General features: G+C 36.7%; 1 protein-coding gene across 3 annotated transcripts in view; it reads left to right on the forward strand.

The window, feature by feature from the left end:
* MTRR (5-methyltetrahydrofolate-homocysteine methyltransferase reductase) overlaps positions 1-15241 on the forward strand; it is a 49031-nt gene that overhangs the window by 696 nt on the left and 33094 nt on the right. For all 3 annotated transcript variants that reach the window (XM_069076947.1, XM_069076962.1, XM_069076952.1), the window contains exons 2-5: positions 3496-3652; positions 8037-8190; positions 12259-12376; positions 13959-14334. In XM_069076947.1, coding sequence (XP_068933048.1) covers positions 3524-3652; positions 8037-8190; positions 12259-12376; positions 13959-14334 — 777 coding nt within the window. In that variant the 5' untranslated portion in view covers positions 3496-3523. The remainder of the gene's footprint in view (positions 1-3495; positions 3653-8036; positions 8191-12258; positions 12377-13958; positions 14335-15241) is intronic.

Raw genomic sequence — 15241 nt, forward strand, 5'->3', positions numbered from 1 at the left:
GGGGGGGGGGGGGGGGGGGCAACCCAGAGGCATTGTGGGACAAAGTAGCATTCCCGTGGCCTTGTGGGAATCGTAGTTTTCCGCGTTGTCACTTGTTCGGCCACTCCCCCCAATCCCCTCATGCTTTTCACACTATTTTCAGTGTGGCCCCTGAACAAAGCCTTTGCTTTTTTTATCTCAGCTTGCTCTGCTCTACACATTTCTTTCTTAGTTTCTTTATTTATTTTGTTTTTACGTAATCTTTTTCTCTTCTTTGGCACACCTCTCCACCTCCTGTAATCTCAGCCTAAGAAACGTGGGGGAGGAAATGACAGCTCTTAACATTTAATGCTGGAAGGTACCTTAGAAATCAGTGAGACCTTTTTATAGATGAGGAATTGTTGACTGAGGCCCTAAATGTGACCAAGGTCACACTGATAGTCAGCATCAGACCAGGATTGGAATGCAAGCCCTAAGTGAAAGCCTTCTTTAGATAGATGGAGAGATAGATAGGTGGGTGGAGGTAGATACAGACACTGGTCGGGTAGGTGGTGAAGTAGATATATCACTGGACCTGCAATCAGGAAGACTTAGGTTTCCTCCTCTATAAAGTGAGCTGGGGAAGGAAATGGCAAACCATTCCGGTATCTTTGCCAAGAAAACCTCAAATGAGATCAAGAAGAGTTGGACATAGGTGGCGCAGTGAGTGGAGCACAGGTCCTGAAGTCAGGAGGATCTGAGTTCAAATTTGGCCTCAAACACTTAACATTTACTGTCCCTTTTACCTTGGGCAAGTCATTTAACCCCAGTTGCCCTGCCCTCCCCCCTCCAAAAAAAGCAAAAAAAACCCCAAACCCATGGACAGTTTTGACATGATATGGTCCTGTACAGGGTCATGAAGATTTGGACACCACTGAACAGTAACAATCAATCCAGTCCTTTTTGAACCCTTTAAAGACCCTGATGCTGTCAATTGCCTCTTCTTCTGGATACTCTCTTTAGGTTTTCCGGTTTTCCTAATACCGTTCTGTCCTTGTTCTCCAACCTGTGCCCACTCCATCTCAATCTCTTATTCTGGATCTTCATTTGGGTCATGCCTACTATGAATGTAGCACGATGTTCTATTCCATGCCCTCCTCTCTATATACTATTTTACTTGGTGATTTTGTTAGCTACCACTGGTTAAAGTATCATCTCTATCTATTGTCCCTCCTCTTGACCTCCACATTTCTACTTGCCTGTTAGACATCTCAAACTGCATATCCCATAGACATCTTAAACTCAATATGTCTAAAACTGAAACCATCTTCCCCCTTACCCCTCCACCCCAACTTCACCACCAACCCTCTCCTCTCCTCTTCCTAACTTCTCTATTTCTGTTAGGGGTACCACTATCCTCCCAGTTACCCAGGCTCACAAACTGAATGTCATTCTCAATTCCTCACTTTTTCTCATCCCCTAATATCCAGTGTGTTGCCAAGCCTGTTGATTTTACCATTGTAACATCTCTCATGTATCCACCCTTTTCTCTTCTGACAGAGACACTGCCCTGCTAAAGACCCATGTGACTTACCTCATACCTCAATTATTGACATAACCTACTGGTTGGTCTCCTTACCACAAGACTCTTTCCACTCCAGACAGTCCTTCACTCAGCTGTCAGAGTGATCTCTCAATCACAAATCTAACCATGTCATCCATAAATGGCTTCCCAACCTTCAGGATCAAATATGAAATCATTAGGTATTCAGAATCCTTCATTATCTGCCCTTCTCTCACTCCACCATTCGGTTTTCTTACAACTTGCTCTTCTCCAAGTACTTGATCAGGTGACAGTGGCTTTCTTGCTTTTCCTTCCATAAGTCACTTGTCTCCTTACTCCTGAAATTTTTGCTAGCCATCCCCCATACCTAAACTGATCTCCTTCCTCATCTCTGCCTCCTGCCTTTCCTGGCTTCCTTCAAGACAGAGCTAAAATCCCACCATCTATAGAAAGCCTTTCCTGATCTCCCCCTTTATTCCTTCCTTCTGTTGATTATCTCCGGTATAGTCTGTCAGTATATTTTTGGTACATATTTGTATATTGTCTCTTCCATTAAACCGTGGGTTCTTTTTGCCTCTCCTCGTGCCCTTAGCACAGTGCCTGGTCCATAGTAGGCACTTAATAAATGTTAATTGACTTTTCCTTAAAAATAATGGTATTTGGAAATTAGATCCCTGCCAAAAAGTTTTAACCTTCTTTAGTTTTATGTTTATGTATTGTTCAACTCTTCCTAACACAATTTGGAGTTTTCTTGGCCAGGCAATCAGAATGGTTTGTCATTCCTTCTCCAGCTCACTTTACAGATTAGGAAATTGAGGGGATTAGGACAACAAGTAGTTAATTATGGGAATTGAGTGAAACCACACTGACTCCATCTTGTGACTTAATTCTGGAACTAGCTCAATTCCCTTTCTGTTTAATTATGGGTCAGTTATGGGTCTAGTTCAATTTCTGTCTTGTGAGAAAACTTTATTCAATTGTAGGAATTGGGGTAGGGGGGTGGTGGGAGAGACCCTTATTGCATTCTTTGAACCTTGCCCTGCTTGGCTGGGAAACTTGACCACCTCTACCTGGTGCTTAGAGACCCTTAACTAAAGACCTCGGTTATGCTGCCAGAAAATCAGTCAGATGCAAAGGTTTATACGAGGAATTTTCTCATAATTATGTATTTCAAACAAGACAAATGCATTATATGAAAATTTGCCCCTTCTAATGAATCAGTTATTGTTTCTATGATTGCTCACAGACACTTGGGGGGAGTGGAACATCATTTTTTCTGTTCACTATCCCCTTCTCAACTTGGAAAGCCCCTAATCTTGCCCCCAATTAGAAATCAAGACTACCTAATGTCCAATATCCTGGTTAATTGTTTTCTTTTAACTAACTGGTTTTATTTGATTTTTTTTTTTAATCGCATAAAAGTCTTTCCACCTGTATATGGGTCCATGCCTAAGCTCAGGTCTGGTCCTGGTTTGATGGGTAATTGCCATGCATTGTTTAATACATCAGTTTGCTTGGAAGGTTGAACCTGATTAGAAACTGAGTCATACAGGGTTAAGTGGCTTGCCCAGCATCATACAGTAAGTGTCTGAGACTAGATATGAGCTCATGAAAATGAATCTTCCTGATTCTAAGCCTAATAGTAATCTTGGGAGTTGAACTGGATCTGGGGTCAAAAAAAACTCTGCCCCTTCTGTGGTGTTGGAATAGTCACTTTAACCTCTTGGTCTCATTTTTTTTTCCATGTGTAAAATGAAGTATAGAACTCTGTGATCGTTAAAATCTCTTCTAATCCTAAAATTCTGTGGTTCCTAAAAATGAATGCAAATATAAACCATTTGAACGTAATTTTTTTGTATTTTGCATGACTGTTTTTGTACTTCTTGGCAAACATAGACTTTAAGTAGTTGGTCATCTGCTATTGAGTTATGAAAAAAAATGAATCTACTTTGTTTTTCCTTTCCACAATACAGTTGACATGTTAACGTGTGCCATGAAACAATGAGGAGGTTTTTGTTGCTTTATGCTACACAGTGTGGACAGGCAAAAGCCATAGCAGAGGAAATAAGTGAGAAAGCTGGCGCACATGGATTTTTTGTAGATCTTCACTGTTTGAGTGAATCTGACAAGGTGAGAGATCACCAGGTAACTTTGTTGCATTAGAGAATAGATATATAAATGAGGAAGAATCCAACCCAAGTATCCTGATTCCCAGGATATTTTGTTTACCAATCTACTGCTTGTATCCTTACTTATGAAGACCAAGGGAAGCAACATTAAATTTATAATAAATTGACATTTTAGATGACTACATTCCCAAGAAGTTTAGAATATTGTTGTAGGCATCCCTACACTTGAAGAAAAACAAAACATCAGAAAAGAGGTAGCTATATGTGTGTGTGTCTGTGTGTATATGTGTATCTCTATTTAGATAGATAGATAATTGCTCTTTAAGTAAGTTGTTTTTCATCCAGATGTAATGGAAGGTCATGAACTTTCTAGTTTGTGGTAGCAAAGAACAAACCCTTTAGCAAGTTGAGATAGAGAAATCTTACTTTTATTACTTTTCAAAAAACTTTAAAAAATATATACAGATTTGTGTGTTTCAAAAACAGTAAATGAACTTGGGGGGAAGGGAAATTGTTTATAATAGTTTAAGATAATTAGAAACAATGGATTGTGCCTTTTTTAATGTATAACTTCTTAATTTTTAAAAGGGGAGAACTTAATGGATTCTGCTTTTATAAAAAGCAAATAAATGCTAGGTTTTGAACTTCTTTTAAGTTTTCCTGTTCATAGTATAGATATTAACTATTAAGAACTTTATCCTATTATGTGGCAGTTAACTTTAATCCAACACAAGTAATTACCTAAAACCTTTTAGATAGATGTTTTTATAAGAAAATTTTGGCTATCAGAATTTTTAGATAATGAGTTTTCTGAATAACCAAATTTCTTTAATAACCAAAACTTTTAATGTTCATCTTTTTTTCTCCCTTTTAATGTAAATCTTTCAAAAATAACTTGCAGTCTCTCTTGCCTTTTATCTTATGCCCTCAATGGCACTGTATCGAAGTCCACAGATCCATTACATAGTAGCAGTGCCCAGTACTTTCAAGGACTTTTTTAGTGTTTCGACAGGTAACTCTGGGCATTTTTCAGAGATTTGATGTATAGCACTGCATTTACTCATCAGAACACTCACAAGCATTAGGATTGTTTTGTTGAAAATGATGGGGAAATTCAGATGATACTAAATGAAAAAAGGAGAATTCCCCAAAGTTTTACCAGCAGGTTAGTTTGTTTCTAACAAGACAGACAGAATTTAACTTGATCAAAAGTAAAGTACAAATGAAGTTTAGATGGAAGAGTCTTGGCAGTAAGAAGGCAGATGAAATGCGTTTTACACTGAGAGTAACAATCCAAAGCACTTCTGTGATGCCTTGAAGGCTATTTATGGGCCAAAGACTTATGATACATCTCAACTCTTCAGTACTGATGAAGCCACACTCATCAGTGATAAGGGCATGATCCTGGAGAGATGGATTGAACACTTCTGTTCTCAACAGACCATCATCAACCAGTGCTGAAGCTGTTGACTGTCTGTATACTCTAGGTCGTAGTTAATGCCACTAGTAGAAATTCCAACTGAAGAAGAGGTTTAGAATGCTATTAGGCTCCTCTTGTGTGGCGAAGTGCCTGGTGTTGATTCCAAAGCAGAGCGGTCCAGTGCTCATATAAGAACTTACTGAAATCTTTCGGGTTATATGACAAGAGGAGGTTATCTCTCAGGAGACCAAGGATGCCTCCATTGTCCATCTCTATAAAGGAATAGGTTGTCCAATGACAATCACAAGAGGGTCTCTCTCCTAGTCGTTGCTGGCAGGATTGTTGCCAGAGTCCTTAAGTAGCTGATCCTTCACCTGGAAGGTGGCCATCTTCCCAAGAGCCAGTCCAGCTTCAGAAAGGTTTGAGGAATGCCCAACAAATCCAGGAGAAATGCTAAGAGAACAAGGCCCTTGATACTGTCAGTTGTGAGGGCTTATGGAAGATCTTGGCAAAATTTGGTTGCCTGGAGAAGCTCATCAGTATCATTCACCAGTTGTTTGTTTTTTTTAATTTTTTGCCTTTTGGAGGGCAGTTGGGTTACACAGCTAATTTGTGTGTGTGTGTGTGGGTGGGTGGGTGGGTGGGTTAAATGTCTGAGGCCGGAACTGAACTCAGGTCCTCCTGACTCCGGGGCAGACGCTTTACTCACTGCACCACCTAGCTTTCCCATCATTCACCAGTTCTTGACAGCATCCTGGCACGGGTTCTGGATAATGGATGATGCTTTTCCTAGTCACCTGGGGAGTGAAAAGACCTGTGTGCTTGCTCCCATGCTTCTTAACGTGGTGATTTCAGTGATGTTATCAGAAAACCTTTGACAAAGGAAAAAATGACATCAAGGTCAGCTACTGCACTGATGGTAAATTATTTAGCCTGAAAAGGCTACAGGCCAAGACCAAAATGGAGGGAGAGTTAGTATACAATTTTTTGTTTGCTGGTGATCATGCACTCAGCGCAGTCTCTGAAGCTGAGATGCAATACAATATGGATCGATTCTTTGTTGACTGTGCTGATTTTGTCCCAACAATTAATACCAAGGAAACAGAAGTTCTCCACTAGCTAGCACTTCACCATCCATAGCAAATAGAGAAATTTGTAATGCTGTGGATAAGTTGACTTGCCTTGGCAGTATACATAGATGATGAGGTTGATGCATGCATTGCCAAAGCTAACTAGCATTTGGGAGGCTCTGAAAGAAGGTGTGGGAGGGAAGAGGTAATACACTGCCTCCCAGACTGAAGGTCTATAGAACCATTGTGCTGACCTCATTGTTGCATGCCTGTGAAACCTGGATCATCTGCCAGCACCATGCCAGGAAACTGAATTGCTTCCATTTGAATTGTCTTCAGAAGATTCTGAAGATCACTTTGCAAGATAAGGTACTGGTCAGTGAGGTCCTTACTTGAGCTGAACTTCCAAGCATTCAAACTCTACTGTATAGAGTGCAATTATGATGGGCTGGCCATGTTCTCTGAATGCCAAATGTACATTTTCCTGAAAGACTGTTTTGCAGAGAGTTCACACAAGGCAGGTTCTTGTCAGGAAGTGGAGGTCAGAAGAAGCAGTACAATGACATTCTCAAGGTCTCTCTGAAGACCTTTGGTATCAATTGTAAAACATGGGAAGGAGTGGCACAGGACCATCCAGCATGCTGTGCCCTCATCAAGGAAGGTACTGTGCTCTGTGAGCAAAGCAGAATACAGTATGTCAAAATATACATGAGATGCACAGAGACATCTTCCAAAATGTTTACATGGGCTATTTGTGCCCAACCTGTGGTGGAGCCTTCTGAGCTCATACTAATTTGATCAACCACAGTCAGATACACTGTACATTGATCCTGATATAGTGATGTCATTTTGGTCCATTTTGAGTACAAAGGACAACAATGAACAGATGCCTTCAGTGTCACTGGATTGAAGTCCCCCAAACCCACTACACAGTAGAGAGAGAGACCCCTGTGCTTTCAAGGGCAATTGCAGTGTTACAGCAGGTGACTTTCCCTTCCCTCATTCTGCCCAACCCCTGCCCCATCTTGTCTTCTTATCTTGACAGTTTTTCTGTTGTCCATCTTGCAGCTCACTTTGCTGTCAGACTTTCTATTGCCTGATCTTTCCATTCAGAAATACTCTTTCTTTCCTTGGATCTTCATATTCTAGTTTGTATTATGTTTGTGTCATGTCTCCCTGACTACATTGTAAGCTGCCTGAAGACAAGAACTGGACTTTTTGTACTTTCATGTCTCCTGCTAACTAGCTCTGTGCTCTGCACATAGTCGTAGAGGTTTGTAGAGTTGAATGCCCTGCTGCTTTCATGGCATAGTTGGGTAATCCCTATAAGAAATTTTATATGCCACTGTTAATGAAAAAAATGTACATAAATGAAAAATGTAAATAAATGTAATATTAATATTTTCTGACTTAGGATATTTGAGCAAGTGAGACATGAGGATGATTTTGTGTGATTAACTATGGAAAGATTGTGATTATTATGGACTGACCAGAAGCATATTCTAAACTCTTCTAGACTCCTGTGACTTTTTATAGCATTAGTAGAGCTATTTGTAATTTAAATTCTACCTTATAAAAAAAAGGTTGTGCTCTCAGAGAAACACACTTGAAAATATTATTTGAGTGTTTCAACCTTGTGATACAGAAAAATCCTGAAATACAAAACACTAGGTTAGAGAAAGTCTTTTAACCTCATAAGGACCCATTGCTGAGTGCTTTTACTTAATAGCTGTATTGCACATCATCCCTTGCTTTGTCAATTTGTAGAAACAGAGAAAGTGTGACTAGTACCTTTGTGTGTTTGAAACAAACTTTTGAAGCAAGTTCTTTAGTCTGAGAGTTATAAAAGTGTAAAAACACCAGATTTTACTAAAGGAATATGCTTATGTTTTTAGTATGATTTAAAAACAGAAACAGATCCACTTGTTGTCATTGTTTCTACTACTGGCGATGGAGATCCACCAGATACAGCAGTCAAGTTTGTTAAGAAAATTAGAGACAAAACTCTGCCACCTGATTTCTTCTCACATCTGCGATATGGATTACTGGGTAATGGAAAATAATTTCCTCTTGATTTCATTGTAGTAACATTAATTTCAAGACAAGTGTAAAAGCAAAGGCTAAAATTCTGTATTTTGAAAAGGTTGAACACAAAAACTGAAGAAAATATATTTTTCTAGTCTAATCTAAATTATTTTTTTCATATTTATACTTGTAGCAACAGTTGAAGGGTATATTGATTTAAAAATGCTAAGTGAAATATTTAGTATGAAATTTTAATATGGAACTAGTGTTTTGGTATTAATGATTATCAAACCATTACCACCTGGCTTTTTTTCACGAATAAAAATATTCCTTAAAGGGAGATAGCAGTGCTGTATAGTTCATTAATATTTTTATATTTAATCACAGACTTCAATGATTTGCACATATTAGACCCTTAATTAAGGTTTAAATTTAATTATTCTTGCCTTCTTGATAATTTAGGGGTTTGGGAAGGTACATACCCTTGTGGGAAAAGCCTCCTATTCTAAAATAATTCCTTTATTTATGGAATTGAGCTGTGTTCAGTCAGATGCTCTTCTCAGCAATGTGCAGACTAATGGCCAAGAGAAACCCTTCAGTAAGGGGGGCCTCACTCAGTCTCAGGAGACATATTTTTCAGTCAATTACACAGGCCTAGTTAAATAGACTGGAGTATCTAAGAAAAGAAAGTGATTGAGCTGTGTCTTCCTAAATGCTCATAAGCGGCTTACTGGAGCTTGTGTATATACATCAATTATGCATACTTCAAGGTGAGTCAGTAAAGTGATAATGCAGAGGAATTACTCGGCAGAAGTAGCTGTTTTAGCTCATAAACCCCAAGAAAGGTAACAGTTATAAAGCTTGATTTGGTTGGTGCTTAACACATTCTCAAGCATGACTTAGTGCTTTTCAAATATGGCAGAAACTCTGTTAGAAGTTCCCACTAAAAATTTCAAATTTTTAAATTTAGAGCATAACTAGAACTTTGTCTTGCGGAGCAAATCTGGAGAAAAGTAATTGGATTTAGGCAAATTTTAATGGACAAAATAAAATTTGTCTTTCCCTCAAGTTCCTGACTATAATAGCAACAGTAAGTTTTAAAATGACTAGAATTTCATGGAAAATAACTAAAGGAATAACTCTCAGAGCTAAAGCCAATGTAACAAGCAAATGACATTACTTATAAAGTCAATTAAAAAGCCAAATAAATTAATGCAAACTGAATCAAGAGACAAAAGACCCACCATGCTATAAATTTTAATAGGATTTTGCCTTTCCCACTCAGAACTTACCCTTCCACAAATGTACTCCCTGAGCTTTGCCAGAAGAAAATGTAAAAAGAAACAAGTCCTTGGGGTGTTATTCTGTCTCTGTTTGCCAGACTGGAAGAAGATGAAGTCATAAGTTCCCCTTTGACCATTGGTTTTCCAAAAGGGTGATCTCTCATTTTGTTAACCTGTATTAACACCTTATTAAATTGAATAAAAGCTCTTTTCAAATCTTTCTCAGTTTCCTTTGCTGGTTCATCATCTGTCTCCCACCCATTTTGTCCTTGAGCATTATATCTCTAATTCTTTGATAATATTATTAGCCCCCTGTGTTCAGTTATCTCTGTACAGATGACTTCCAGTGTATGTTATCCAATCTTCATCTCTTTTCTGAACTCTATTCCTGCTTGACCCAAATACCTAGTAGTCAGGGATTCTTAACCTGGTGAACGTGAATTTATTTTATTAAAATTTTGATCATTTTAATATGCTTGGTTTTATTCATAATCCTCTTTTCTTCATTTAAAAACATTAATCTGAGAAGGGGTCTGTAGGCTTCACAGGACTGCCAAAGGGGTCCATGATACAAGAAAAGTTAAGAATACCTTACGAATAGGTGTTCCCTAAGTATCTCAAAAGTATATACAAAATCTCTGCAAAAAGTTGTGTATTCTGTCTCTACAACTTCTCTCACATTTTGCTCTTTTTCTCATACAGTCTCTACCCTTTCTCTTGGATAGACTATTAATAGCTTCTGTGCTTCCAATAATTTTCCTTTTGGACTCATTGATCATACATCTGTCAGATAGGTATTCTAAAGCATAGCTCAGATCATTCTACTTCCCTACTCAAAAATCTTAAGTGGCCCTGGTATTTAAAACCCTTCAGGGTCTGACTCCCATCTACATTTCCAGTCTTATTTAACCCTCTTTCATATAATTCTCCATTTCAGCAAAACTCGCAAACTCGCTGTTCCCCACATAGGCCTTTTTGTCTCCTACCTCCTTGTCTTTGCATAAATTTGGAATGCACTTGTATAGAATGTACTTCCTCCTCACTTCTACCTAATAAATAATTGGAAACTTGAATTTAATTGATGTACATTTGTCAGGATCCCCATGCCAAGACCACCCCTCTCTTTTTGCTCTTCTGTTAGGAGACACCCAGTTTTCCAAACCTAAGGCCCAGCATGCAAGCTGTTGCCTGAGCTTGGCATAACAACAATCTTTTCTACTCATCCTCTGGATGAACTCAGCCATAGCAAAATCCCAGAATTGTTTCACACCAACACCTAGTGTCTACTTTCCTTCCTCCAATGGCATAGAGAAAGCTTTGTTCATGACTATTAGCACTTAGGTTTTATTTTGTTATTTCAGAGTTAACTGTAGTTGTGATGAGCTGTGAACGCTTTAGTATTTTTAGAGTTAAAAGCAATTGTATAACCTCTTTGACTCTTTGGTCATTTATTCACACTTTTTTTTAATTAGTTATTGCATCTTTCCCGTATAATTTAGATTCTGAGAGTACTATTCTCACTTTCATTCTGACATTTTAAATTATTTTCCTAGAGATTCTAGACCTTTTGTTCCTCCAAATGAATTTTGACATTTTGTCTACTTTTTAAAAGACTTCATTGGTAGTTTGATTGGCAGAGCACAGAAGTGGGCAACATGCAGCCTCAAGTTCATATGTGGCCTTCTAGGTCTTCAAGTGTAGCCTGCTGATTGAATCCAAACTTCACAGAACAAATCTCTTTAATAAATGATTTGTTCTGTAAAACTTGGACTCAGTCAAAAAGCTATACCCAAGGACCTAGAGTTGCTTGGCATAGGTTCCCTACCTCTGGCATAGCACTAAGTCTGTAAATTAACTTAGGTAGTATTGTCATTTTTGTAATGTTGGTGAGACTCTACCATGCGCACTTAATCCTTTCAATTATAGAAGATGTTTTTAAAAGGTGTTTCATAATTGTATTTACCTAAGTCTTAAGTATCCAATGATAGAACAATGCCTAGTTGATATTACGAAATTTTTAGCTTTTTCAGATGAAATCTTTTTATTACTTCCTTCACTATTTTGTTGCTGCTGTTCGGAAATGCTAATGACTTTGGTGGATTTATTTTGTGTCTCACTGCATTACTGAAGTTATGTAGTAACTTAAACCATCCATTCTTCAGCAAAACTTTTTTGCCTATATTTGATTTTAATTTCTTTTTCTTGCCTTATTCCTTGCATTTCTGTATTTCAAATTGCAGTGGGGATAGAGGTCATCCTTATCCTTATTGAGAAAGTTTTTAGTGTTTACTTATTGCAAAAACTAACTTTTGGTTTCAGCTATGTAGCTTTTATCATTAAAAATGGACTTTCCATGCTTGTGCTTCGTAACATTTTTAATATAAATATATTTTGTCAAAGGCTTTTTCCTGCATCCGTTGATATAATCATATGGTTTCAAGAAGTTTTCCTTTTATATCCATTATTTTAATAATATAGAACCATTCTTGCATCTGTAGAATAAATCCACCTTAGTCTTTGAATAAATTTTTGGATATGTTACGTTTTTTGGACAATATTTTATTTTAAAGTTTTATATCAGTCTTCATTAGTGATATTGCTGCTTTGTTTTTCCCTGGTTTAGTAAAAAACTATAATTCAACTCATAAAAGGAGTTTCATAGAATATTTTCTTTCTCAGTTTTTAAGAATAATTTGTTAGCATATGTATTAATTTATATTTAAATATTTGGTAGAAATTCACTAAAATTTAGAGGGTAGCCCTTTAAATCTTTCGCATTGCATGCTAATTATTTATTCTTGTTCTTTAGGTCTGGGTAATTCAGAATATACCTACTTCTGTAATGGTGGAAAAATAATTGATAAACGACTTCAAGAACTTGGTGCCCAGCATTTCTATAAAACTGGGCATGCAGATGATTGTGTAGGGTAAGGTGATTTTTATCTATCCATATTTATTTTTATCATAAATGACAGAAGGAAATATTTTTATTAAATAGTATAATACTGGCCCATTCATCAAAGCCACCAAAAGCCCATTTCTCCCCTCTCTGAAACCCTGCTGATCGCTTTTTCATCATTTTCAGTAACTGATACTTTTATATATAAGATCTTTTAACATTAGAGTGATCTCTCCTCCCTTCCCCCTCTTCTGACTCTGACTCCTTCAGCAGTCAGCCCTCTTTAATCAGTCAGTCAGTAAGTACCAACTATATGCTAGGGATTCTGTAATGAGCCCTGGTAGTCTATTCCTTTGCAAGTATCTAGATTGGATTTGTACTTCCCTATTCATTTGTGATTTGAAAACCATTTCTAAATTTCAAATATTCATTTTTGCATAAACCTGATTACCACTTTGATAGTGGGTCTCCTAGATAAATCTCTTTATTCTTATATCTGCTTCCAAAACAGTTTTATCTTGCATGTCTCCTGACTTTTGTCATTCTCCTCCAAAACTTCTCTGTCCTTACCCACAAATCTAAATATAAACATTCCTTTCTATATATTTCTGCAGCCTTAGACCTTTAAATTTTCAGCCTAACCATTTTACTGCCATTCTATCCTTTCCTTGAAAAATTAAAACATTTCAAAGCAGTTGCCACTAATGCTTCACCTAATTTCAAAGTTCCCAACACTACTGTGCACATATATCAATAGGTCTTTTTTGTTTATTTATGTGTTTATTTATTTATTTGCTGAAGCAATGTTTTTTCAATTTTTTCTTCCCAAAGACTTGGGTGACAGAAGTGATGGATAATCAGATTTTATGCCAAGTACCTTACAGACATTATGTCAGTGATAAGACAAGTGTCTTTAATGTGCCTGTTTTCAAAATAAAGAACTGTTCTTACATAGTGGATTAACATTATTCATTAGCTTGTTTTAAGGTATTGCAAATCTTTTAGAGGTTATATTTCTGCAGCACTAACATTGACATTCTCTGTTAAGTGGGTGTGCTTAGGCATTCCTATAGCAAGCAGTTACCCATATATAGCTTAATTTTTTTTCTTTTAAAGTAATAGTTGATTTAGAGAGGCATTATTGTGAATTGGATAAAGTTTTGACTTTGGAGTACCTGGGTTTATATCACATCTCTAATACTAGTTTTCTGATTATGGGCAAATCACTTAACTTTAACCTTTCTGAACATTAGCTAACTTTCTAAGCTTTTCTTTCTTAAGTTAGATGGGATATAAGTGGTGTACATGCAGGGAGTCCTTGCACTGACAAAATCCCAGGCCTTTTATTCATTGGTAGGAATAGTCAACTAAGCAGCCCTTGAAAGGATTCTTGCATTTTCCAAAACATTTCTCCTTTAGGTTCCCAGTATATTTCTACAACCTGAGAAAAGGGATTCTACTCTTATAAGAGTTCATTTAAATAAATTTTCATTGGTGTTATTTATCATGAGAGTTTGTCAAATTTTGTTAGCTATGTCCAGGTCATATATACTACAATGTGAAATTATCCCTATTTTTGATGTGTCTCTTTCTCTGTAATGATTTTTCAGTTTAGAACTTGTTGTTGAACCTTGGATTGCTGGACTTTGGACTGCCCTCAACAAGCAATTTGTGTCAAGTGAAGGAAAAGCAAATATGACCAGTGATATCAGTACCACATCTGATGTTTCCTTACAGACTGATCGAGTTAAACCAGAAGTATTACCCATTGACTCAGAAATTGCATGTCTCAAATTGTTTGATTCTGGGGGAAAAGTTTCTGAGGCTTCAACACCAAATATCACCAATGTTCGTTCGGGAACTTTAACTGAGAATTTTGAGCCCTCACTTACCCAGTCAATACCACCCCTTTCACAGTCAGCTCTTAACATTCCAGTATTACCCGCAGAATATTTAGATGTCCAGTTTCAGGAGCCCCTTAGCCAGGTAAGAAATGTTTTTCTCATATATTACAGATTTAACTACAAATTAATTACAAATGATAATATGAAGGAAGACACCTATCTGCATTCAGAGAAATAACTGATAAATTGAAACTTGTATAAAATGATTTTACATATCTCTACATAGTTGTATCTAATGGTAGCTATTTCTAAGATGGGGCAAGGTGGGGGAAAGAAAAAAGAAAGTTACATGATAACCTCATTATATATTTAAAAGCAATAGCAAGTTGTACATAATAGATGTGCAGTTTCTTTAGTTATTTTTTTTCCTATTCCACCATGTTATCGAAATTCTTGCTTTATTTCTTAAGTTCAGAATAAAATAGATTAAATTTCTTAAAAAAAAATTCTAGTGGCTAGATGGCTATATAACATTAAAATAGTTTTTTTAGTAGTATTAGATACCTCAAGGATAGTCATCTCATTAGCTGCACCATCTATATAAATCTTATAAGTTCATTTGTTACTAATTTTTGAACAGTTCATATATATATATATGTATATATATATATATATGAGACAGTATCATAAAATTTCTTTGTGGATATTTTAGTAGTAAGATTAATTCAATAGTTAAAGTTGGAAGGATAATAATGCCCTCAGTAAAAAATTAGAAATTCAGACAAGGGGAGAGTGTGGGGCAAAAGTGTATGAAATGAAGAGAGGGTTAATGTCAGACAATGTTAGAATTTTGAGATTTTAAGGAAAGAAAAATACAACTTATGTTCACAGGGAATATACCTAGTTCTAATTAATTGATGATAAAATCAAGGGAACATTAGAGATGTGTATCATCTATCTGTATATTTATTTGTCTGTCTATCTGTATCTATCTATCTATCTATCTATCTATCTATCTATCTATCTATCTATCTATCTATCTATCTATC

This window comes from Petaurus breviceps, unplaced genomic scaffold (assembly GCF_028583685.1).
Source record: "Petaurus breviceps papuanus isolate PSGF00001 unplaced genomic scaffold, PetGlider_PUasm1.0 151, whole genome shotgun sequence".
Taxonomy (NCBI): Eukaryota; Metazoa; Chordata; class Mammalia; order Diprotodontia; family Petauridae; genus Petaurus; species Petaurus breviceps.